Below are 27,345 nucleotides of genomic sequence, written 5' to 3' on the forward strand. Positions count from 1 at the left end.
GCTCTGCACTCTGGTAATGTGCCTGCAGTGAGATGATGAGAATGTGGAGGGTATAACCACGCAACCTGTTACTATTCTTTGATCTGGGGGACAAATCCAACTGTTTTTTAAAAAAAATATATATTTTTATTGATTTCAGAGAGGAAGGGAGATAGAGATAGAAACATCAATGATGAGAATCGTTGATTGGCTACCTCCTGCATGCCCCCTACTGGGGATTGAGCCTGCAACTTGGGCACATGCCCTTGACCAGAATTGAGCCTGGGACCCTTCAGTCCGTGGACCAACGCTCTATCCACTGAGCAAAACCAGCTAGGGCCCAACTGGTTTTTTGACATTGCCTCTTGATTTTCTCAAATACACCTCAGGCTCAATGCGTTCAGGCTGAACTTGTGGTCTTGTTCCCCCAGTCATGGACTGGATACTAGTCATCTCTTCCTCAGAAAATGGCTCTTCTCTCTAACCAGTTCAACAAACCAGGGACCTAGTAGCCATTCTTTTTTGGAAGTATATATTTTTATTGATTTCAGAGAGAGAGAGAAAGAGAGAAACATCAATGATGAGAGAATCATTGATGGGTTGCCTCCTGCATGCACCCTACCATGGATTGAGCCTGCATCCTGGGCATGTGCCTTGACTTGGGATCTCCTGGTTCATGGTGGACACTCGACCAGTGAGCCACACTGGTGGGCCTAGTAGTCATTCTTGATTACCAACCTCTCCCTCAGACCCAGCAGCCAGTCTATCACTAATTCTTTTGGTTTCACCATGCAAGTGTCCTAAACAGATTCTTTCATCTCAACTCCTTCCTGGCTGGCTACACCTAAGCTGCCATCCCTTCTGCCAGGACTATAGTAGCAGTCAGCTGGTCTCCATGCTACCCTCCCCCCAGGTCATCTCCCATGCTGCATGTAACCAGTGTGATCTTTTCTAAATGAAAGTCAAGTCATATGCCCCTCTTGCTAAAACCCCTCAGTGACTCCTCATCATTAGGACAAATACAAACCCCTTAACATTGCCTGAAGCTGTGCATGGTCTGGCATGACTTTCCTCTCTGGGCTCAGTACAAACATATCCCCCTTTGCTCTCTCCACACTGGCCTTTTATTCAGGATGCTTCCTCGCACACTCTCTGCACATGCTGGTTCCTCTCCCTGGATTGCTGTTCCCTGCTTCCTTTCACCTAGTTAACATTATATTTCAGATTTTGTCTCCTTTTCTCAGGGAAATCTTGGACTAGATGAAATAGGAAGTCTGTTGTCAGCTCTTGCAGCACCTAAATTTCTTCTTTGAGTCATTTGTACAGTTGTGATTCATAAACTCTTTAAGGGTGAAATCTTGTGCATTTACCCCCCATTGAATCTCCAGCTCGTCTTGTAGTGCCTGGCTCATACTGATTGCTTCAGATACTCAACGTAAACAGATAAATGTGTAAGACAGTCTCATACCACAGTATGCTAAAGTCAAAGTAAATGACATGTTGAAATAAAATAATCCCAACCAAATAGAAATTTGTAAAACTCTAACTTATAAAATTCGAATTTGATTGAAGAGGAGACCAACATTATACTATCAGATGATTTTGACCAACAGTTGTCTGCATGTTCCCTGTAGGAAACACCAACAGAGCATGTACACTGGGCACACTCCCATTGACAATGGTAACCACTCAGGAGGTTGCATAAAATGTTTGCACAGCCCCCTGCTAGCTATACCTCTACTGACCTTCTCTCTCATGGATTCAGTGCAGAATTCTATATTTGGCATGCTCTGGTTTAGAAAACATTGCAAAGTAATGTACTGCCTATCAGAACTCATAAAGCCCAATGAAAGCAAAAATCTGAGGTTTCTCAGGAATGAAATTAATGCAAGTACCACACTGTGCTCTAGCAAGTATGAAAGTTTACTACAGGTGCCCTGCCATTTCATTTTAACATGTAATCTTATGAATTAAGTAGTGATTCTTCTAAACTTACACTGGAATTGGAGTAAGACCCATATCTGATTACAAAGCTGATGCTCTTGAAATAATTTATGTGTTTGCTATTTAAAAAGAGGGGGAAAAAATAAACCTATCATAACCATGTGATGTATGTGCTATTTTAACACCCACTTGAGAGATGAGAATACTGAGGTACAGAGAGGTAAAGTAACTTGTGCAAGGCCACAGAGCATGACAGGGGTGAATAGGAAGTGGATGTCAGTTCAATCTGGGATTTAGAAACTGTATTCTCAGATTAGAATCAATCTCTTTAAATACAAGAAACATTTAAAGCTACTCAAAATTATTATTATTTTTAATACTAATTTTGAAATTCAGGACAATGTAACAAGACATGAAATACAATTAAAAATAAACATTGGAAACAAATGATCTTAAATCATGTAAAACTAAAACAATGAAATACGTCACATAAAAGTCATTTAGAATGAAAAAATATCTAAACAGAGATAGATTTAAGAAAAATACATAAGATACAGCTGTAATGAGTTTTTAAATGCATGGTTGTTTTTATAGAGTGGTTTTAAAAAATCTGTATCTTTATACTTTTCTGCATTTAAAAAATTTTTGATGAGTTGATATGATTTTTATAAAAATAGGGGAAATTCTATTTTTAAAATAATATTAGAAGTAGTTATGCCAAGATATCATCAGTTATAAGTGAGTAGATGAAATTATGGGTAATTATTTTATTCTTTTTTTAATTATAAAGATAAACTATTTTAAAATATTGAAATATGTATATCTAGACTCAGATAAATTGAGAAGTATTACAGAAACATAGATGAGAATACTAAATGTAGAGATTTTGATCCATCCCTATCAAAGTCACACAGGGATTCTTCATAAAGTTAAAAAAAAACTTCAAAAAGTAAAATGTTTTAACAAGCCTGGCCATTATGGCTTAGCGGTTGAGCATCAACCTATGAATCAGGAGGTCACAGTTCGATTCCTGGTCAGGGCACATGCCCAAGTTAAGGGCTCGATCTCTAGTGGGGACCGTGAAGAAGGCAGCCGATCAATGATTCTCTTGCATCACTGATGTTTCTCTCTCTCTCTCTCTCTCTCTCTCTCTCTCTCTCTCTCTCTCTCTCTCTCTCTCCTCTCTCTCCCTCTCCCTTCCTCTCTGAAATAAATAAAAATATATTTTAAAAAATGTTTTAGCAATATGAGAATACAAAGGTAGTGAAACAGAAATCACTCACTTATGATGCTTAATTTGTTTAATTAGTAGGAAAAGTTTTCCCTGCTGTGGCACTGCAGCTGGTTAAGCCACAGGCTCTGTGCAGTGCAGCTTTGGATGGTCAGACAAGCAGCACGGGATTTGCAACAAAACACGTCACATAAATTACTGGAATGTTACACATGAATTACAGGAATGTTACACATGAATTATGGGAATGTTACACATGAATTATGGGAATGTTACACATGAATTGCAGGAATGTTATAAGCATTTGGCAACACAGATTCTTTTCTCTAGCTGAAACACAAGGGGGAATTTGTCTCACTTACTACCTGGTACATTTCTGTGGTTAGCTAACTCAATTTTGAAGTTTAAGTAATGTTATAACTATTTTTGTTTATATATACTTTTACTGAATTTTTAATTTTATATGGATATTTTACTAAAAAGCCAGAGAAATGATTTTTGAAATATTTATACAAATAGTAATTATCAGCTAGACTGGCCTTCCATATCATGTAATATTTTGAAAGAATGGTAATCAAGCACGTAATCTTTTCAGTTATTGTAATATGTTCAAGTAACAATAGATAAAAGAAGGGATGCACTCAAGAAACAATATATCAACAGGGCATTCAAGAAAACTTCCAATTTGCCTTTAATTTATGTGATATATATAATAAGTACATATAAAACAATAGAATAAGCATATTTAACAAGTAACAAAAATTATATTAGGATAAGTAGTTAGCTACTTTAAAAAATTACTTCCTCATCATTTGTCAAAATCAATTAAAGATTTAAGCAGAACCTGTCCTTGGGTAAAGAGTTGAATATAAAAAAGTGTTATGATTAGAATAAAGAAGTATTGATTTATCAGGACAATGGAAAGGTTAAAAAACCTCTTTCTCGCCCTGACCGGTTTGGCTCAGTGGATAGAGCGTCGGCCTGTGGACTGAAAGGTCCCAGGTTCAATTCCGGTCAAGGGCATGTACCTTGGTTGCAGGCACATCCCCAATAGGGGGTGTGCAGGAGGCAGCTGATTGATGTTTCTAACTCTCTAACTCTCCCTTCCTTCCTCTCTGTAAAAAATCAATAAAATATATATTTAAAAACAAAACAAAACAAAAAAAAACCTCTTTCTCAATTTTGATGTCATAAAAAAATTTCACAAAGAGTAACATATTATTATTTTAAAACATTAAAGTGCGTAACAAGAAAATAAAATGAAGAGATAGGTCAGGAAAATATTTGAAGCAAATATGTGAATGAAGAACCAAAATACTGCTTAAACAGTTTCTACAAATTGGTAAAGCTGCAACAGTTAGAAATTGAATTTAATTGTATCTGTATTATAAATGCAACTAAGTAAAAATGGCTAATTTTAAAAGAAAGTTTGCAAAAACAGTCAGTTTTATACATTGAGATCAAGACTAATATTTATTATTTTCTAAATTATCAATATTATATTTTCATTAACATTGAAACAAGTTTGTCAAACATCCTGGAAGTTATTTTAAAAAAACTATTTTAGAACTTGTAGGACTATGAAGACAAAATCTCTCGATTTCAACACTAATCTAGACTCAGGATTATATTAAACGAGAGGCCTGGTGCACAACATTCATGCACTGGGGGGAGGAGCAGGGTCCCTCAGCCCAGCTTGTGCCCTCTTGCAGTCCTGGAGCCCTCGGGGGATGTCTGACTGATGGCTTAGCCCTGCTGTCCGTGGGTAGCGGCCTAAGCCATCAGTTGGATATCGTTAGTGTTGCCACAGAGGTGGGAGAGGCTCCCATCACCGCTGCTATGCTCATCAACCGTGAGCCTGGCTTCTGGCTGAGCGGCACTCCCCCTGTAGGAGCACACTGACCACCAGGGGGCAGCTCCTGCATTGAGCGTCTGCCCCCTGGTGGCTAGTGTGTGTCATAGTGACTGGTCGTTCCACTGTTTGGTTGATTTGCATATTAGCCTTTTATTATATAGGATATGATAAGGAATAAATACACAGTTCTGTTAAAATATTTATTCAAGCTAAAGCTAAAAACGAAACAAAATGGTGATGTCCTGGGTAGTCGCTAGGACTTTGCGGTAGGGCATCCTGTGTTTAGCAGCAGGGTGGCTCCTTACTGATCATCCCAGAGAGAGTAGAAATAGAGAGGACGGAGAAAAGGACCACAATCTGAGGCAGACTGGCAACGTTTAAAGAGCAAGGGTTTTGGTGTCGGGAGGTTTGGAGTTGGAATCCTAGCTCTGCTATTCCCCAGGGTGTCCCTGTGCATGTGACTTCACCCTGGGAACCCTGTTTGCTCAATGGTGAAACTGAGCTGCTTCTAACTGGTGTTGCATTGCTGGGCAGAGTTAAATCATGCAACGCATGCAGGGAGAAGGTGCTGGTTGTTCTCACTGACTATTTAAACGTGTTCAATGAGGTGGAGCCCACTGGCATTTCCATAGGACAGTATGTTGCTGTCTGCCACAGTAACCTTGGCTACAAGGCTGTTACATCATCACAAGGATTTCATGACATAAAAAAGCACCATTATTTACAGTAGCTAAGATTGGGAAACATCCTGAGTGCCCATCAGTAGAGGAGTGGATAAAAAAGCTGTGGTGCCCCACCAGTGTGGCTCAGTGGTTGAGCACTGACCGATGAACCGGGAGGTCATGGTTCGGTTCCTGGTCAGGGTATATGCCTGAATTGTGGGTTCGATCCCTAGTGTGGGGCATGCAGGAGGCAGCTGATCAATGATTCTCTCTCATCATTGATTCATCATTGATGTTTCTATATCTCTTTCCCTCTCCCTTCCTCTCTGAAACCAATACAAATATATATATATATATATATATATATATATATATATATATATATATATTTAAAAACTGTGGTACATTTACACAATGGAATACTATGCAACTGTAAAAAAGGAAGGATTTTTTTACCATTTATGACAGCATCAATGGACCTGGAGAATATTATGCTGAGTGAAATAAGCCAGTCAGAGAAAGTCAAACATCGCATGAGCTCACTTATAAGTGGAATCTAATGAACAAAATAAGCTGAGGGAAAAAATAGGTCCAGAGGCATGGATGCGTGGAACACACTGACAGATCCAGAGGGCAAGGGGGGAAATGGGAAGAGATTAACCAAAGAACTTAAATACATATATGCATAACAAATGGACACAGACAATAGTATGGTGAAGGCCTGGGGTGGGGTAGTGGCTGGGAGGAGGGGGGAAAAAGGGGTAAAATTGTGGGACATCAGTAATACTGTCAATAATATATATATATATATAAAAGCCAAGTGACCGGAACACTGGAACAACCAGAACAACCAGTTGATATGATGCGAACTGCAGCCAGCCACCTGGCCCCATCAGGGAGTGGCCCGCCAACCTCCCACGGCCCCTCCCCCCAGCCAGCCCGGCCCGATCGGCCCCCATCAGGGTGAGCTGGCCAGATTCCACCCGTGTACAAATTCACACACCAGGCCTCTAGTAAAACAATAAAAAAAGAGAGAGTCCCTTCGGAACCACAGATGTCTGGTTTCTTTGTTGAGATCCATATCAAACAAGATTGTTGAATTCAGCACTGAATTTCAGACATCAAAAGTTCTTCTCTGAACAAAAATTCTTTAAAAACTAAAATTGGAATTATTAAACTGTTTTTAATTCCCATATGTCAGTTACGATAAGGGTCCTTGAAGAATATGACTTTTGCTAATGTGCAACATAATCTTTCATTTAAAAAATGCTATGCACATGCACGTGAAACGGAATACTGATTCTCAACCACAGCAGAGACATGTTATGTGCACCTCAGCAGTTTTGTCTGGGAGTTTTTATTTCATTTGTTAATTTCAAATTTCTGAACTGCCTTCCTGATTCTTTTGTCAACCTTATGTGGGAGGACTTGAGGTTGGTTAGGATTCAATAGTAAAGCGCCTTAGAGCAGGAATGGCTCCATACCCAGCACACACAGGCATGGGGGCTGACAAATGCCACCGCCTCTCCAGACGTTCATATTCTAATCCCTGGAACCCATGAATTTGTTACCTTATGTGTAGAAAGGGACTTTGCAGGTGTAATTTCAATAAGGATCTTGAGCTGAGAGGACTATCCTGGATTGTCCTGGAAGGCCAAGTGTCATCTCAAGGGTCCTTATAAGGGAGAGAGACAGAAGGATCAGAGTCAGAGAAGGAGATGGTGATAGCTGAAGCCGCGGTCAGAGCAGTGAAATTGCTGGCTTTGGAGACAGAAAGGGACCGGAAGCTAAGGGATCAGCACCTTTAAAAGCTGGAAAAGGCAAGGAAACAGATCCCCCCTAGAGTGTCCAGAAGGAACGCAGCCCTGCCCACACCTTGCTTTTTACCAGTAAGACTACATTTGGACTTCTGACTTCCAGAACCGTAAGATTATAGGTTTGTGGTGTTTTAAGCCACTAACATGGTGGCAGTTTGTTACAGCAGCCACAGGAAACTAACACAGGCACATGTCGTATAAAACTGCTCCCGGGGGTCTGTTGCATGTGTCTAGAACAGTGATGGCGAACCTATGACACACATGTCAGAGGTGACACGCGAACTCAGTTTTTGGGTTGATTTTCCTTTGTTAAATGGCATTTAAATATATAAAATAAATATCAAAAATAGAAGTCTTTGTTTTACTATGGTTGCAAATATCAAAAAAATTCTATATGTGACACGGCACCAGAGTTAAGTTAGGGTTTTTCAAAAATGCTGACGCGCCGAGCTCAAAAGGTTCGCCTTCACTGGCCTAGAACCAAGGTGGAGCTGTTGGAAGTAATGCTGCAGTGGGGTTGCCTGTGTTCATTTTTATTCCTGCTGAAATAATTTAAAATGTGTTTGGAGTTAGCTGTGTGATTGCTATAATTTCCTCCACCAAGACGTTCGTCAACTGCTCGTAGCCAGTATCCTTTCCAGTGAGTTGTATTCTAGGGAAGAGCATAGAATTCTGATTTAAAAGAGAAAGCCCTGGGGAGGTCAAGGTATGGGGTTGGAAGTGTTCCTGCTTTCCAAAGGGGGAAAAGAACTTTCATTTATTATTCTTATTCTGACCTTTCAAATATGCATAGTTGTCCCATTAATCAGGAGTTGGGAAGCAATCGTTGGCGTCATTGGATCGGTGCTGGGGGAGAGGTGCAGAGCAGGCGTTTGCTGTGGCTCGTGGAGGGACGTTCAGGAAGCATCCCCTCTTGGCTGCTCCATTCTGAGAATCCAGAGAACAGCTCTAGGTCAAACACTGCAGTGCCCCCCAGGTCCCTGAGGGCAAGAGCCTCAGGTGAAAGCCTGGAATTCTCCAATGGTTAATCACACCAACTCTCCATTCAGAGCCCCTAGAACTGAAGCCCTGACCCACTTTGCTTAGCTGTGTGAGCTTAAGACAGCTATGGAACCTCTCTAGGCTCAGTTTCCCCATGCGGTGAGTAGGTACAAGATATTAGTGTAAAGGATTGGTGTGAAAATTAAAAGGAGAAACATATAAAGTTCTATATGTTTTAAAGTTAGCATATAGTAAGCACTCCGTAAGTGTTTAACTATTATAATTATTATGACACTATGGAATATCAGGATTTTGAAAGGGGGAACCGATAGGAAAACATATTTTTTCCAGTATTTTCCCCACTTCCTCTGCTATATAAATGAGCCAAATGTGGCCTCTGTGTGTTGTTTATTTCTTCAATGAGGACTGAAACCACTCCGCTCAAAAGCTGGCTGGTGCCAAATTCAAATTCTTATACATCCAGTTGTTTTAAACAGAACTCAAGCCAACAGATTTTTAGCCCTTTCCTGCCTGCTTGGCATCCCCCACAAACTCTCACCCACATCTGCTGGTTGTAGATAAGGCCCCGGGCTGGGTAAGCCCTTGGAGATCTCTTCCCTGGCGGTTCCTCACCTAGTCATCACCCAGGCACTGTAGCTTCTCTTCCACCCCCCTCTCCCCTTTTCCTCCTTCCCTTCTGAAGAACAGCCCCTGTGTGCCAGGGCCTCTGGGCAGACTCCTGCTGTGAGGGACATCCCCTTGGGCACCTAGCAAGGCTGGTGTGTGCCATTGCCGTATCTTTTTTCTGATCAACCCCTAAACCCCTCAGACCCTCATGTCCTCTTCCAACCAACATCAACTCCCAATAAAGAGATACTCAAGCATATTTTTGCTTCTCCCCCTTATAAGCCAAATAGAACCAAGGGACAGAAAAGTAAATGTTATGGTTTCCTTAGAGTCGCCCAATTTGGGACATGAAGTGTTGGAAACTGGAAGATTTTCAGGGATGCCAGATGTCAAATGATTACATTCTTCCCATCACACCTTTTAAAAAGTCGTACTAAGACTTTAGGCACATCCTTCGATACATTCCAAAATAAATCTTCCAAATGAAAAAAATAAAATTCAAGTCTATTAACATCAGCTCAGGCCTGCAGTAGAGAAGCCTCACTTGTCCAGAGCCAATTAAGTTGATGTTAGGACCCAAATGAACTGATCTTTAGAAAGAAGAAAAACATGTTTATATCGAACATAATGAGTTGGATCTTTCAAAAAGGAAAATTCATAGTTCAATTATTTCACCTTTGGAACTGTGTGGTTCATACATCAGAATAACAAAAAGTTCTGTGGCCTGATAATAATAATAATAATAAAAAGAGCAAATGCACTGTTTTTTGAAGTACTGTGTCCCTAACCAGATGACTCTACCCCCGTTCTCCTTTTTCTGACATCTCTCATTCTTTGTAGTTCTCAACTCGTTAAATCAGACGAGAAAAGAAACATGGAGACTAGCTCATCCATTCCTTTCCCTTCATGAATTTATTTTTTTAATTTTTAAAAACTCTTTCCACTACAGTTTACATTCAATATTCTTTTGTAATAGTTTTGGTTGTATGGGGGTGGTTAGACAATCATATACTTTACAGAGTGTTCCCCCTGATATTTCCAGTACCCATCTGGCACCATACATAGTTATTACAATATCATTGACTATGTTCCTATGCTGTACTTTATATCCCCATGACTATTCTGTAACTGCCAATTTGTCCTTCTCAATCCCTTCACCTTTTCATTCAGTCTGTAAGATGAACTTCTTTTTTTGTTTCCTTTGTGTTTTGTTGTTGTTGTTAATCCTGACTGGAGGATATTTTTCCATTGATTTTTAGAGAGAGTAGAAGGAAGAGGGAGAGACAGAGAGAAACATCGATGTCTCTGGTGACGCTCTTTCCACTGAGCCAAACCGGCTAGAATTGCAAGATGAACTTTTAACAACATCTTATAAACAAATGTTTCTGCGATCTCATTTGACGTCTGATATTACACTCCAGAAATTCTTCTTGTCATTATTTAATTCATATCTTTGTCACCAACATCTTTTTCTAAATACTTTTATTGATTTCAGACAGGAAGGGAGAGGGAGAGGGAGAGGGAGAAGGAAACATCAATGATGAGAGATAATCATTGATTGGCTGCACATGCCCCTTACTGAGAATTGAGTCCACAACCAGGGCATGTGCCCTGACTGGGAATTGAACTGGTGACCTCCTGGTTCATAGGTCCATGCTCAACCTCTGAGCCATGCCAGCCGGGAGTCACCAATATCTTTTAATGATCCATCACTCCCTTTCCCCATTGTCCTTACTTTGCTTCTTACTCTGCTTATATTGCATGATCCATGCATATATTCTCAACTTTCTACTTCTTTTCTCCCTCTGTCCAGTATTCCTGGAAAGTCTCAAGCCCTGCTAAATCTGACTCTCTTGACTCTGCCTTGAACTTGAGAAGATGAGCCTGGGTCAGGAGCTGGGGGAAAGAATCACAACTCTGAGGACTGTTTTTCTTTAAGTTCCTGTCCACAGATGTCCTGCCCTCAATATGCCTATGAATCCTATTTCCCGTCTCATTCCACTCAATCTCTTCTGAGATGACTTTTTATACTTTCTTCCTTATTCTCAATCTTGAACACTTTCTCCCTTCTTCTTATTCTCAGTTAATGACCTTTCTTCTAATTGCATTTGAGAAAATAGCAACTCTCCAAAAAGACTTTCCTACGGCTTCTACCATCAATTCTCCCTATTTGCTCCCAAATCCTCTGCTCTCCTTCCTGTCAGAGTGGGTGAACCCACTAAGAGCCCATCTCAGCCAATCACTTTGCTTATTCCTGAGATCCCATCCCCTCAGGTCCAAACAAGAACTTTGTTTCTGCAATTATCCATGATCTCTTTTTAAACATCTTCTCCAACCCTGCTCCGCTCTTTTCTGTAATTCCTCCCACCCAAGGGAAAGAAATACCTCATTCCCACCTCTCATTGTGGCTGTTTTAATTTTTCTTCTCTTTGCTAAACAAAATCTTGAAAAACGCTCTCTACTCTCTCTATCAAGTCATTTGTCTCCCTCTCTTGATCGAGCTTATTTCAATCGGCTTTTGACCTAGTCCCTCCATAGAACCCGCTCTAGTCATGAGCACTACTGGCCTCCCCCTGACTAGATCTGGTCATAAATTTTCAGTGTACATCTTACTTGACCTCACGTTGGTGTTGGACAAAGCAAAACATTTCCTCTTCTTGCAGAATTCCACACTCTCCTAGTGTCCTTCCTCCCTCATGGTCACTCCTCCTCTTCTGACCCCTAAATGGTGAAATGCCCCAGGAATCGGTTTCCAAACTCTTCTCTGTCATATTTTTGAGGGAATTTCACCAAAGCTCATTTCTTTACTACCACTTATATGTTGACTTCCAAGTTTATATCTCAACCCAAACCTTTTTTCTGAACTCTGGGACCACGTACTAGCATGCCTACTTACCATCTCCATGCTGATATGTGATAGGTTTCTCACATTATCCCCTCTGAAGTATTTTTTTTCTCCTCCAAGCCTGCTCCTCTCTCTGTTTCTCTTCTTAGTAAATGGAACTACCACTCACACAGTTGTTGGCCTTGTCTGCCCCATTTCCCAAACTGGGATCATTCCTGGTTTCTTTGTCTCTTTAATACAACATCCATCTATTGGCCAATTCTGCCACCTCTGATTTTAAAATATATCCAGAATCCTACCACTTGTCAAGATTTCCTCCCATGAATGCCTTACCAGTGGTTGGCAAACTGCAGCTGGCGAGCCACATGTGGCTGTTTGGCCCCTTGAGTGTGGCTTTTCCAGAAAATACCACGTGCGGGCGCGCATGTACAGTGCGATTGAAACTTCGTGGCCCATGCGCAGAAGTCGGTATTTTGTGGAAGAGCCACACTCAAGGGGCCAAAGAGCCGCATGTGGCTCATGAGCCGCAGTTTGCCGACCACGGCCTTTGCCCATGCTCCCTCTCACTTGCACTATTGCAATTGTCTCCAAAATGATCCCTCTGTATCCACCTTAGCTTCTTGCAGTCTCCATATAGCAGACATCATGCCACTTCTAAGAGGTAAATCAAATCATGTGTTCCTTTTTATTTTTATAATGACCATGAGCAGCTTATTTAGTCTCTGTGTACCTTAATTTTATCACCTGCAAAATGGAGATATTAATCTATATCTTTTTATTTTATTTATTTTTTATTGTTGATAGTACTACGTATGTCCCTCAATTCCCCTCCTCACTTCCTCCTCCAAGGTACTGCCCCAACCCAGGCCTTCACCACACTATTGTCTGTGTCCATTGGCTATGCATGTATGTTCTTTTTAAAAATGGATTCTCTTCATAATTGGAATAAAATCCAGTTCTTAAAGACCCTGAAAGATCGAGCCCCTGCTCCAGCTACAGGCATCTTCTTGCTGTTATTTCTCTGGGCCAAGCAAATTCCCACAGGGCATTTGCCTGGATTTTTATCTCCCCAGATGGTCACATGTTTTACTCCCTCATTTTATTCTTCTCAAGGGTTATCTTTTTAAAAGACTTTCCCTAACAAACCCCTCTCAATCTGACACTCTAACCCTCTTCACCCAATGCAGAAAAATTGGATGTTGACACCTTTTAATATCATTAAATATTAATTACATTAATATCAAAAATTTAATAATTAAAATTTAATCTTTGCCTTCATTTCCATTGCCTGACTAGTTCCATGAGGTAAAGATTTTGAGTTGTTCACTGGTGTATCTTCAGTGTCTGAAAGTAGGCCTGGTCCACAGTAGGCACTCAAGAGGTATTTGTTGAATGAATGGAAAAGTTAAGCAATTAAGTCTTAGCTTATGCTAGTAACCCCAATTGGTTTGTCTTTCCACAATGCCTTATTCCTCAACATCAACTTTGCATTTCTTCTCTAATCTATCATCAGGTTTCTAATATTATTTGCTTAGGTTAGGTTAGCATTAGACATTTGTTAATTATCTTAATAGACATAGTTTTTCCTGTATTTTTTATGACTAGCATGTCAAATTTTTAGTTTTTAAAAAATTCTCATTACCAATTCATTTTTGCCTATTCTCTATTTTTAATATAAATACAATTCTTTATCTTTTCTTCTTTGATTTTTTTGCTTTTTTTTACTTTAATTGGATCCTATGTTACTAAATTTGTTTTGTATACTATTCTTGATGCCTAGGTTTGGCCTGGTGTTTTCAATGTCGAGGAATATTTAAGCATATGCGTTCATTTATTTAACCAGAAAAACAATATTAAAATTTTATTACCCCTATACTTAACAGAATAATTTGAGAAGGACTAGAAATAGTAAAAATATCAGGGTTTTTTTCAGATTTGAGCTTAGTAGAAAACAGCAAGTTTGGCAAACTAGCAGAATATTTCCATGGAACTGTCAACAGACCCTAAACAGAATCTATACAAAATTTAACTCTAAATGATATTTTTCTACTTTTTCTTAAATGAAAAATTTTGGATTGTGTGGAAGTCTTTCGCAAGTGAATATATGCTCCCAAACCAATTCTCATCTCCTCTTGGCTAACATCCACCACAGTGCCCCATACACAGGAGTTACCCAGTAATCTTCTGGAATTAAATGGAGTCTATTAAAGCAATCCTTTCATCTTCTAAATAATGAAATTAATTTGAAAAAACTCATTTTTCCTATTAGGATTAGAATAATACTCTATGCTTTCCTTTGAAGAGAAAGATGAACTAAAAAAAAAGCACATTAAAACACATTTATATAAAATGAACACCAGATATTAGTAGATATTAACACCTAATATAGTAGTCTATTTTAGAGAGTTTACTATGTGGTTTTGAGCATCTATTCTAATATAGAGATTGAGTAATTTTTGTTATTCCATTTCTCATAAAATGCATACATGAATACCAACAGACAGACAGACACTTTCTGTCCCTTTTTCATCTCCTGTTCATGTCTAATCCTTCAGAAACCATCTTAATGAAATGTGAAAATTGGCCAGTTTAATGACATGCCACAAGGCAATTACTGTTTGATTATTTTAACACATCTTTTCTAACGAGTCCCTCAGGCCAGTCAGCCTGCCCTCAGTTTTATCTCATCTTTTTTGAAGTTGTCCATTCTACATGTGGAGAGTTCTCCAGTAAGCTTTGGCAATAGAAAAAGGTCTTTTACCTTTGGACAAATGACAGATTTAAGCTATCCGGATACTTGTGGCCCCTGTAGGAGTGTTATGGAGAAACAAAGCCAAGGGAAATTGTGTTTGACCAAGACAACACTTATCTTTGACTTTCTTTATTTCCATCTTCCCATCCCGACTATCTTCAGCCCTTATCCAAAGACCCAACATCATGAAGGCTTAAGCTCGAACTCCCTCCCAGCTGTGTTCTTATGCCCAAAGTGTGCACTCACTGAAGCTACTTATCTCCCCTTCATCTCTTTCTTTGCAGTTTCTACACGGTAACCAGGTGTTCGGAACAAATGCATTTGCTTTAAGAACAAATGTTAACCCAAGTCAGTAGCCTTGTCTCAAGTGTTCTTATCTTCTGTTGTACTTCCAGGTGAATCTGTGTTAAACTAGCCACGTGAAATCAGTCCTTAACTCAGTGTCATCTAATATTTACAAGAAGCTCATCATTGAGAAACAGTATTCGGTGGGATTGTCTGAAGGGCACAGGACCGATCACTGTCGCTCTGGAGCCCTGGAGAATTTTATATGGCCTCTGACCTACCCATTCTTCAAACATACGGGCGGATGATCTTCTGAAACCATATTTAGTGGAGGCATTTTTAGGGGGCTTTCTCTATTTTTTTCCCCTGTACTAATTAAAGTCAACTCTTATGAAGCCAGTTTTGTTAAATTGCATATTCTTAGAAAATAAACATTTCCTTCAGGTAAAATAAATAAACATTTTGAAAAATAACACTCTGGAGGCCTACTGGTTGGGTGAAAGAGCTTTGGCGTTCAACAGATCTGGGCTCAAATCCTATTTCTGCCTTAACCCAGTGATTAAACTTTTAAGTCTGTTTCCTTATTTGGGATAAACAATACCAGTACCTTCTTGATAACTGGTATTCAGATCAAAAGAATAGAGTTTACTCAGTGCTGCCTCAGTCACGTTAGCTCTTTCTGTGGTCATTATTGCTGATATCACGTGGGGGTCAAGCCAAATCTGTAAGGAGTTAGGTATCTTCTCTAGCCCATTTCCCCCTCGCTCCCCCCCTGGATTAGGTTACTGACTGTTGCTATGGTGTGAAACCTCCTTTCCAGTGACGGTCAGCCTCAGAAGCAGCTCTTAAAACCCATTGTGGTGTTTACCGTAAAGATGTCGGCAGGCGTGCACGTTACACAATGTTCCTTTTTATGGGGACCTCCAGGAGAAGTCAATGTCTTGTGTCAGTGCCAAGCAGGACTGTTCTTCTCAGCACCCGGCTTATTTTAAGCTCACGGACAGTAATTTGTATAACTGACCGAGTTTCCCTTTTTGACGTGGCTGCTAGAAAGCTGAGAGCCAAATGTATGGCTCATTTGTAAGAAGTGCATCCGTTTTCATGGGGTGCATTTCAAGCCTCATTTCTGACTCCCTTTTATGTCCCCATCATTACTCATCTTTCTTCTTTTAGTTAGTCCCTCTTTTATTTTATGCTATTTAAATGTTATTTTAAAACTTGTTCTTGTCAATTGCCTTAAATTATTTCTGAAGCAAGATAAGGGGACTAGACAGATAGACACAGATAAATAAAGCAAGCGTTTAAATAATTTAACTTATGCAAATGCCTTATAGCTTCCATATGTGAGAGATGTTTACTTTTTCTAAGAAGATACTTGGTATATGAGTTTTCCGAATGGTAAAATTTCGGACATTGCGAGAAAGAGGAAGGAAGAGGTTCAAGAGTTGACATGTCTTGCAGAAAGATTAGGGTGATTTGGGAAACCAGCAGGAGAACCACTGGGAGGCAGACTCTATGGCTCAGGATGGGAAACAGTGGCTGCTGTGAGATCGGATTAGTTAATCAGTTATTGTGTACACGTTAATTTCTATGGTTCATAGAGACCTTAGGAAGACTCAGGAGTCAAACTTCCAGATAGAAATCCCGACTCTGTCATGTTCTTGGGCATTTAACTTCATTATACCCCAGTTTGTTTGTAAAACAGAGATAAAGGCAGTACTTTATCTCTTAGGGGTGTCAGGAAAATCAAAGGAGAATCTGTGTGTGAGGCGTCAATACATGTTAGCTCTCATTCCTCCTGACCTTTCCACTTCAGCCGTGGAGTTCGAAAAAGCTGCCGCTTGTCAGTTATGTGAATGAATTGCACACGAGGGTTATTCAGGTAGGCGTGGGACTGCTCCTGGTGGCACTCCTTCTGACAAGAATTTTAATAAAAATATATATGTGCTTTATACACATGTCACGGAATCCTAAAATTCCTCAGGAATGTTTCATGGCAGCATGAGACAAAGTGTATGTTTCTCTCTCTCGGTCTTTTTAAGCAAACGGGAACTCAAAATAGCCACTGTGAAGTATTGTATCCTGTCATTATCATAGATTTGCGCAGCGTTTTCTTTCTTGTACTAGTACACATGTTGCATTTACCTTATAGCGAAAATGAATGAAATGAACTGGTCAAATGTATTCTCGGAGAAAACAGTGTGACGTGGAAAATGTCAGCCACAAATGTTCTTGGCCATTCCACTCTCCTTCATCCTGCACCTCCTATAAGAAAGAGAATGTTGCCTTTGCCTGCTCAGTGTTTCTTCTTCCGTCGGCATCTCATAATGTTCCCGCATTGCCAGCCACTCTGCCATACAAAAGGGGAAGTTTGGGTAGAGGGAGAAGGCTGGAGAAATAGAATAAAAAGGGCAGGGTTTTTGTATGCTGGCTCTCCTTGTACCAAATCCAAGTAATGGGTGAAATGGGGAAAATAGAAAATAAAAATATTACTTAAGTTAAGCAAATCTACCCAGTATGAGGCTGGGAAATACAGGTTAGAGAAGAGAGAGAGAATCAGGAAACGGAGTACCTTGGAAAGGGATTTTTTGATGTTTATGTTTGTGTTGGACAATGAGGACAGCTCACAAGTAGCTTTAAGGTAGAAAAAATGGGGATAAAGAGAGGATATATTTGACTGGTGTTGCTGTGAGTTATCGGCTTCTCTTGTTTCTTGAGCGGGGCAATGAACAATTGACTTGATTTTCAGTCACTTTTCATTGTTGGGTTACATTTCTTTCAATATGACTGTGCTTTACGCGACCTGGGGTTTATCAAGGTTTCTTAGCTTTCTCTCCCTTTTGAGTGTAGCATGTGTATTCTAACGCTATAACACAAAACATGTTTTTGACTTATCATTTTTGACTTATTATCTAGGACACATTTTATGATTATTATTCATTTTGAAAGTATAACTTCTCTCCCTAGCATGCTGCCTATCGTTTTTGTATGTACTTCTGCTGAAATCCGCACATAGATGGTGAATAAACTGGTGATGCCACTCTGATTAGTAAGAAGAAATACCTGGTTGTTGGTCTAGAGAAAAAAAAAAAAGCAGATAAAAGGAGAGCCCAGACACCATGGTGAGAAATAAAAGAGAAAAAGAAAAGGTTTTAAATCTGTGGATGCTGGAATAAAAGAGAGTGGTGCTTTTGGTGCCTAAAGAAGTAGGGTTGTGTGGAAGATGAAAGGGGCCAGAGAGAAATCATATTCAGGATTCTAAGGTGAGAAATGAAGACTGGCCTAGAAGAGATGCACACTGGAACTGCCATGAAAATTAAGATTGATCACTGGTTGTGCTGCAGGAGACTGAGGCTCACTGATGAATGGAAATATCCAACATGAAGAGGACTTAGGAATATGTGTCTTTTACCTTGGGTTTCTTTTTCTGTCTTCTATACATGCACTTCCCTGGTTTTGTTTCATGAATCATCTCATCAATTCATCCACTTCTCTTACCTTCCGCCTCCAGCACCTTGTACAAGATCTCATGGTCTCTTACTTGGATAATTGCAGCAGCTTCCTGACTGGTTTCCCTGCTTCCTCTCTGGCCCACCCTCCAGTACAGCTTCAGCTCCACTATCAAAGTGTGTCTTAACTGATACACATTTGTCCATGCCTCTTACCTGTATGAATGGAATCCTGCTGTTCTTAATTAAAAATGGAAAAATCCTCTGTGTGGTCCTCATGACCTGGTGGTCACCTGCCCTTCCTCATCCTGTACCACTCTCCCTCTCACTTTATCCTCCAGCTGTTTAAACACAGCACTCTCCCTTCTGCCACAAAGAGCTTTGTAAATAATGTCCCTTCCATCCGCATGGCTGCTGGATTCCCTCTTCCTGCCTCATCTCCCCTACATTTGGTTAACCCCTTCCCACCCTTAAGACCTCAGCTCAGTAGCACTTCCTCAGGGAAGCCTGAACTGACTCCTCTAATTCTAGATGTCTGTTTGCTATAGATCTCCATGGTATTCTGTACTTTCTTTCAGAGAGCTCACCAGTTTGTAATTATATGTTTACTAGAGGCCCGGTGCATGGATTCATGCACCGGTGGGGTCCCTCAGCCTGGCCTGTGACCTCTCACAACCCGGGACCCCTTGGGGGATGTTGGAGAGCCAGTTTCAGCCCAATCCCTGCAGGGGATCCGGCAGTCCAACATCCCCCGAGGGATGTAGTAGTGTACGAAGCAGCAGGCGGCTGGGGAGGAGCCCGAGCCTGGGCCAGGCGCTGTGCTGCTCCCACTCATCCTGGCCCTGCTGTGCCTGCCGCTGCCGCTCAGTAGAGTGGCGTCTGGTGCCTGTCGGTCAGCTGAGTGGCGCTCCTGCTATGGGAGCGCCCTGACCACCAGGGGGCATCTCCTGCATTGAGCGTCTGCCCCCTGGTGGTCAGTGCACATCATAGCGACCGGTTGACCAGTCATTCGTTCAGTTGCTTAGGCTTTTATATATATATATACTAGAGGCCCGGTGCACAAAAATTTGTGCACTCGGGGGGGGAAGGGGGCCCCTCAGTCCGGCCTGTGCTCTCTCCACAGTCTGGGACCCCTTGGGAGATAACGACCTGCTGGCTTAGGCCTGCTCCCAGGTGGAAGAGGGCAGGCCCAATCCCTAGGTGCAGCCCCTGGTCGGGCTCAGAGCAGGGCCGATTGGGGAGTTGGGGCGCTGCCCCAGTCATGCACAGAGCAGGGTGGATCAGGAGGTTGCGATGCCACCCTCAGTCACGCTCAGGGTAGGGCCAATTGGTGGTTGGGGCACCATTCCCTGTCACAGTCAAGGCAGGGTCGATGGGGAGGTTGTGGCCCCACCCCCTGTCACACACAGAGCAGGGCCAATCAGGGGGTTGGGGCACTGCCCCCTGTCACTCACAGAGCAGGGCCAATCAGGGGGTTGGGGAGCTGTCCCCTGTCACGCACAGAGCAGGGCCAATCAGGGGGTTGGGGCACTGCCCCCTGTCACTCACAGAGCAGGGCCAATCAGGGGGTTGGGGAGCTATCCCCCGTCACACACAGAGCAGGGTCGATCAGGGGGTTGGGGAGCTCCCCCCGTCACGCACAGAGCAGGGCCCATCAGGGGGTTGGGGAGCTCCCCCCTGTCACGCAGAGTAGGGCCTATAGGGGAGTTGGCGCACCACCCCCTGTCACACACAGAGCAGGGTGGATCAGGGGGTTGGGGTGCCACCCTCTATCACCCACAGAGCAGGGCCAATCAGGGGGTTGGGGCACCGCCACTCTCACACTCAGGGCAGGGCCGATGGGGAGGTTATGACTCTACCCCGTCACACACAGAGCAGAGCCCATGGGGTTGGGGGGTTGGGGTGCCCTATCCTGTCACACACAGAGCCGCAGGGCAATCAGGGGGTTGGGAAGCTCCCCCCTATCAGGCACAGAGCAGGGCTGATCAGGGGGTTGGGGCGCCTTCCCATCATGAACAGAGCAGGGCTGATAGGGAGGTTGTGGCCCCGCCCCCTGTCACACACAGAGCCGCAGGGCGATCAGGGGGTTTGGGCGGTGCCCCCGTCACGCTGATCCCAGTTCCAGGAGGCCTCTCAGCTCCGCTGATCCCGGTGCTGGGAGGCATATTACCCTTTTACTATATAGAATAGAGGCCTGGTGCATGGGTGGGGGCTGGCTGGTTTGCCCTGAAGGGTGTCCTGGATCAGGGTGGGGGTCCCCACTGGGGTGCCTGGCCAGTCTGGGTGAGGGGCTGAGGGCTGTTTTCAGGCTGGGACTGAAGCTCCCAACTGCTCCTTTTTTTTCTTTTTTTTTAATTCTGGGCCAGCTTTAGCTCTGAGGCTTGGCTCCAGCTCTGAGGCCTCTGCTGCTGAAAGCAGGGATCTGATTTGTTTAGGTTCTATAATCGAAACTCTGTATCTACTCCAGCTCTGAGATCCCGGCTCACTGAAAGCTGGTTTCTGGGGTTTTGTTTAGCTTCTATATGTTACAGTGTTTTTTAAACTGCAAGCTCAGAGGCCGGCAAGGCAGGCGGGGAACGTTGGTTTCCTCCGTCACTGAAGCAAGCAAGCCTCATGTTCAGTTTAAACTGCCTGGCTGTCAGCCGCCATCTTGGCTGGCAGTTAATTTGCATATCTCCCTGATTAGTCAATGGGAAGGGTAGCGGTTGTACACCAATTACCATGTTTCTCTTTTATTAGATAGGATATGCCTAAGCAACCATCGCAACCGAACGGACGACCGAACAGGCTGCGTGGGGTGACTAGGCCGGCAGGGGGGTTAGTGAGGGGCAACCAAATGACCAAGCAGCAGGTTGCGTGGGGTGACCAGGCTGGCAGGGGCAGGCAATTGGTGGTGACCCAGATGGCAGAGGGGGGTAGTGAGGGGCAACCAGGCTGGCGGGGGGGGGGGGGGGGGAACAGCAGTTTGAGGCAACCAGGCCGGCAGGGGAGGCAGTAAGGAGCAACCAGGCTGGCAGGGGGGCAGTTAGGGGCAACCAAGATGGCAGGAGGTGGGCAGTTGGGGGTGACTAGGCCGGCAGAGGGGGCAGTTGGGGGTGACCAGGCCGGGGGTGGGGGCAGTTAGGGGCGATCAGGCAGGCAGGCAGGCAGGTGAGCAGTTAGGAGCCAGTGGTCCCAGATCGTGAGAGGGATGTTTGACTGCCAGTTTAGGCCTGATCCTGGGGATCTGAGGGGTTCCGGATTGGTGAGGGTGCAGGCTGGGCTGAGGGGAGCCCTCCCTCCATGCACGAATTTTGTTCACCGGGCCTCTAAAATTATATATATATATGTATATATATATAATGTGTGTGTGTGTGTGTGTGTGTGTGTGATTATTTTCTTCAACTTATCTTTTCCCCTGGATTTGACCTCCCTGTAGTCAAGGCCCATGGTTATTTTACTTGTCTTGTCATCCCTAGTGCCTAGCAGACCCAGGCACATGATGGGTAGCACTCAATTGATGTTATTGGCTGAATAGATGAATATAGACACTTAGTCCCTTTTTTGTTTGTTTGTTTTTATTGATGTTAGTGGAGAAGTTTTTGGAGCACTTACGAGCACCAGGCTCTGAATGTTTGCAGTGTAACAGCATACTGTGAAGGAAGAGTTCCGTGTGCACATGGACTGGGGTGTCCGTGAGGGGAGGGGCCTCCTTTCCTGAAACCAGAGCCACAGCAAGCCAGAGGCACTCAGAGTCAGCCTGACAGGAGCCTGCAGTTCCGACAGGGGCTTCTCTGGGCATGGTCTTATTCTTCAGCACCACAGACTTCTCCACAGAAGCACTCCATCCAGTGCCTAACATCCACTGTGTGCTCTATCCTTCCTAACTCATAGTGATATAGAAAATGAACAGTGAATAAACGTCAGTTCTCATACTTTATGAAGACTGCCCAGAAGTAAATCTCTTGGACTTTAAAAATACCAGCATGACATCATAGGCATTGTCCACACTTACATTTAATTTGTTGCTTTTGTCATTCTACCTCTCACTGTCACTTTTTAATATTTTGCTTTTAATATCTTTCACAGTATAACAAAATTGCAAATTTAACAATTCATTAGGTTTGTGATTTAGCTACATAAACCAATTAGCTAGTTTTATTGGTTTATTTGACTTGATTTGATTTGATTATTTAGTAGACATTTATTGCAGGTAACTACAGAGGTTTAAAAGCGTCAGGTTTCTCACTAATATACAACTATTGACTAGTTTTTTTAAACCAAAGAGACTAGGGATTTTTTCCCCTCTATCTTAATAAAACGACAGATATTTTCACATTTAACAGCTTCCATAATTCTGGGTGTCCTACAAATAAAGCCTAAATTCTTTGTTGCGGTATTCAGGGTACTTCGCAGTCCAATCCCAGCCTGCTCTCCCGGCCCTGCACTCTCTGCTTTTCCCCTTTTTCCTCTCCCACTCCCCCACCGCCTCCCCAGTCTTAGATTCTGTGATTTAGTCACTCATCCCCAAAACGCGGTGAGGCACTTTTAAAAGTACAGGTTTCGCTTCTGTACTGAGAGCGAAGTAAAGGCGACCTAAACGCTGTAGGAGCTGGTGTCTTTCACGCCACCGTCTGTGTGTGAGCAGCACAGGGTTGACATGGCAGCTCCCCAGGCCCAGGGACTCCGGTTCCTTCTGTCTTGTTGCTCTGTTCTCCTGAACGTATAGCTGTCTTCAACTTAAATGGCAGCTGCAGCTCTCAGCAGTGTATCAACATTCAAGTCAGCAGAGAGGGAAAGAGAGAAAGGGGACGGCACGTGACTGAGATGTTGGCACATTCCATTTCCACTCCTAGCCTGTTGGACAGAATCTGGTCCCAAGGCCATACCAGGTTGCAAAGGAGGCTGGGGTAGTGGCCCAGCAGTCACATGTCCATTTCTATTCTTAGAGATGAAGTAAAGAATGGCTAATGAGGAACGGCTATGAATCTTTATCATCCTATGTGTCTGTTACTGTGCTAAATGTTAGGGACATACAGATGAATAAGGACTGAATTTGGGGGAGAGCTCAGTTTAGTTAGAGAGACTTTGGCTGTAGCCCTGTCATCATATTGAATCATGACTATTTCATTTGTATGCAAACATGCTTCTAGTACAGTCTCTGTAAACAGAATTTATTCTGTGTATATTCTGTGTATAATCTCCTGTGCTTTAGTGTTTGCTGCCCCAAGGCCTGGGGGTCCTTCTGCTCCCATTTCCCACTGGGTGTAGTTCTCCCCACTCCGCAAAGCCTAGCCCGAGAGGCCCCACTTGGTGAAGGCTTTAGTGCGGGCATAGGTACGACTGTGTCGCTGGTGTTCCCATGGCGCTCAAACACTGTTCTCTTCACTCTGTTTCGTTACATGTGCCTAGAGACATGTGTGGGTTGTATTTTATTTATTCCCTATCCCCACCGTCTAGCATAGTGCTGATGAAAAATGAAGGTGCTCAATAATTGCTTACACGAATCAAATTAGTCATCCTTTACATGGATTCTTGAATGGCAAGGTGGGTGGTATGTCAGCTGAACTGAGGATCTCTCTCTTATTGTGTATAATAATACCATAGTCGATGAAAAGTTCAGTGAATTACAAATCAAATTCAGAATCATTGAAGAGATGATTTCCCCACTGTTTTCATTGTATTCTAACAGTGGGTTAATTTTTATTCTTTTTTCATTCAGTTATTCTAATAAATGTGTCCTGGTTGGTATTGATGAAGGTCCTGAAGAAAAATAGTTGGTTTTGAATTATATGTTCTCCTTTTTAAAAAATATGTCTTCATTGATTTTAGAGAGAGAGGAAGGGTAGAGGGATAGAGAGATGGAAACATCGGATGAGAGAGAAACATCAATCAGCTGCCTCCTGCACACCCCGACTGGGGATCAAGCCCACAACCGGGGACCTCTTGGTTCATGAGCAATACTGACCGGCCTGTATTATATGTGCTCTTATATTCCTATATTTCTCACTAAATATTTACAAAAACACACACGTATTGAATTGCTACCTGCTAGAAATATATCTTGCATGGTCCAGAAAATATAGAGTTCTTTCCAGAACTTCCTTCAAAAGCCAATTTGCCTTATGATTCAGAAATTTTATTTTAGGTTTACGATGTAATCACAAAAGTAACCTTTTGCCCATCTAGCATCTATCCATATGTGCCTTTTGGACCTTCAAATACATAGAAAATTAATTAGTATATGACAAATCCATAGACTACTTATAGCCTATTTAAATTATATAAATTAGTAGGTGTCAGTAATATGATTGCTTAAGCTACTTGTAGACAAAACACTTCACCATTTGGGGCCTCAGTTACTTTGCTAGTCAAATAAGAACATAGAACAAAGGCAGGAAGTTTTCTTTTCCTTTTTTTAGCTCTAACAGCCTCTTACACGATTAATAATAATAATATAGAGCTGTTACTTTAAATCAGTGGTCGCCAACCGGTGGTCCGTGAGGTCCGAAAGGTTGGCGGCCGCTGCTTTAAATCACAGGTTTTAAGGAAATGTTGGTGGTATTGAGAATTAATAGGTTTGCACTTTCTGTGGGCCCAAAGAGCATCATGGTGGGTGCTGTTAACCTGTGACATGAAAGAGTTACACATCTTCTCAGGTGGTGGCAGTATGTGTAGGGACCTGGGCATGGGGGCAGGTGTGGATCCTTGGCTGTGGCACACTAAAAGCCTACATGAACCATTGCTTGTTAACCTGCTGGATATCACACAGTTAATAGTTTTATCCCCAGATGACTGAATAATTCATCTTTTCAGGTGTGGCATGTATAAGGCCTTTTAGGAAGAATGTTATGATCAGCTCAGAATCTGCAAACTCTGTCTTTAGAGAAGGATATAAATTACAGGTTACAAGGAATAGTCATTTGTAAGATCTCATGCTTGGGAAGCAGCCTTATTAGTTTTTTTTTGTATCTAAATCATAGGTGATACATTACCTAATTAGTTAATTAGCACTGACTCTGATCAGATTTGCTTGCTGGAGTTATGTTTATTTAATGTGCTTTAACATAGAAAATGAATATTTGGCACTGAGAGAAAAAAACAACAAAAAACACACCACAAAACACAACAACAAAATGACAACTGTGTTAACTGCAGTGATTGAGGGCGCCGGGTCCTGAGGCCACTCCAGCAATCCCCTCTACAATTCATGTGAGACACGTACTTGGAGACAAAGCGCCTGACAATTTGGAGGGTGTTTCTGTAGTCCTAGGAATCCAGAGTGAATTAAAGTCTAGACTCAGTAATTTTTCAGGCTACACGGAGGAGGGAGAAATCGCAGATCAGATATGCCCAAAGTGTTACAGAGGGAACGCTGAAGCAAGGATGCTGCTGCCCGTCTGTGCCGGGAAGAAGGCAGTAATGGCAGAGCAGCCCGGGAGCAGCAGCATTCTCCGAGGCAGTAACAGACAGCGCCAGGACTAGGCTGCCTCTTGCATGAAGCAGGAAACTGCAGCCTTATGAAATGCAAGATTCTCTGATGTTCGAAAATCTCCCCGAGTTGAGAATGGCTATTGTACAAACGTTGCCAAGAAACTCTAATGATCCGCCGGCTGTCACCGTGTGTTAGCAATAGTTATTGCAGGGAAATGAATGGCACCTTTGGTAAATTTCTGGTGAACCCACAACTCTCTGAAGAAGAAGAAATCAAATTACCTGAAAAAGAAAAACTGGCAAAACAAAGTTTGGGCATGCCTGCAGGAACAGTGGTGTTTTTGGAAACTACCTAGGAGGCAGAAGCCAAGTGTTGATTTGCCCATGCCTCTTACCTGGGAGCGGGAAGGTGGGAAGAAATGGACAGTGGCTCTGATGAAAAGACAAGGCACAGTGCAGCTGGGTGAAGCCACGCGCTGACTGCATTCTGCACCGCTCTTCATGCAGTGCTGTGGGCTGGTGCACCGGCGGCGAGCACGGGTGTCCTATGTAAGTTTCTCTCGCTGTACAATTGCAGCGAGAGGCTGAAAATACTATTCGTGTCTGTCTGGTGCATGTTGCTTCTTTCAGATGCTTTTTATCCCTGTGCTGAGGATCAGCCAGAGAGTCAAGCATTTGTACAATGAGGGGTTTTTTTTAAAGCACCTGAAGTCTATGAGATTCTGAGGTGTGTTGTTTTTTCTCCCCTGGAGATGTTTTTATACCTCTTCAGTGCTGTGTTACTTTGATAAGGTTGACAGTAAACTTGCACGGGGATTGTTTGGGAAGTCCATTGTCTTAGAGATCTGTATCAGTGCAGACCAGTTGATATTCTCTTTCACCTGTTTTTATATTTGAATTATGGCATGAAAAAAAATTCTCTTTTAGAGAGCAATACTATGGAGTTTGTCAAATTGAAGATAGCCAGAGAGGCTACCATTAAATCCTATTTTGAACAGCGTCAGAAAAAGAGTAGATGATAATCGTCTGATGGGTGACACAGCTGTTGCATTCATGCCAGCCTTTATCGGAGCTTTATCAGTCTGTGATTATTTCACTGAACTAGCCCTTACTTCACGGACCTGCTGTGTTTTGCAAAATGGCTGTCTGAGTATTAAATTCTACGAGGCAGGCTTACACAAACCCTGAAGTATCGCTACTTAAAATGATTGGATGCTAATTGAAATACGCTGTGCAGTGCACTCGCCGACAAGCTCGGAGGCAACGCTTGCTTTATTTCCATATCCCTTTTGCACGCAGCCACCTTATTTCCAGGGAGCGATGTGAAAGGGAACAGGAGGTTTCTGCAGGCTGGCCAGACTGCAGTGCTGTATTGCTCATCACTGGTTGGAGAGTCCTGGCTGCAAAACAAATAGAAAATCTACAAAGGTTGCTAATCAATACTGAAGCCCGTACTGTGAAGAAATCTGTGACCTTGGACAATTGGCCACTCGAAGAGATATAGG

The 27,345-nt window shown here is 42.6% G+C and overlaps 1 protein-coding gene across 7 annotated transcripts in view; it reads left to right on the forward strand.

Moving 5' to 3' along the window:
• CACNB2 (calcium voltage-gated channel auxiliary subunit beta 2) overlaps nt 1–27,345 on the forward strand; it is a gene marked incomplete at its 5' end in the record, with an annotated part of 357,347 nt that overhangs the window by 80,918 nt on the left and 249,084 nt on the right. The window contains one exon of one of the 7 annotated variants that reach the window (XM_081094973.1): nt 25,819–26,389. The exons of 5 other annotated variants lie outside the window; for them this stretch is intronic. In XM_081094973.1, the coding sequence (XP_080951099.1) occupies nt 26,342–26,389 (48 nt within the window). Of the gene's footprint in view, nt 1–25,818; nt 26,390–27,345 lie in introns of those variants that run through there. One more of the 7 variants, XM_081094970.1, reaches the window with a different exon arrangement.

This window comes from Myotis nattereri (assembly GCF_964212035.1).
Source record: "Myotis nattereri genome assembly, chromosome: 1".
Taxonomy (NCBI): Eukaryota; Metazoa; Chordata; class Mammalia; order Chiroptera; family Vespertilionidae; genus Myotis; species Myotis nattereri.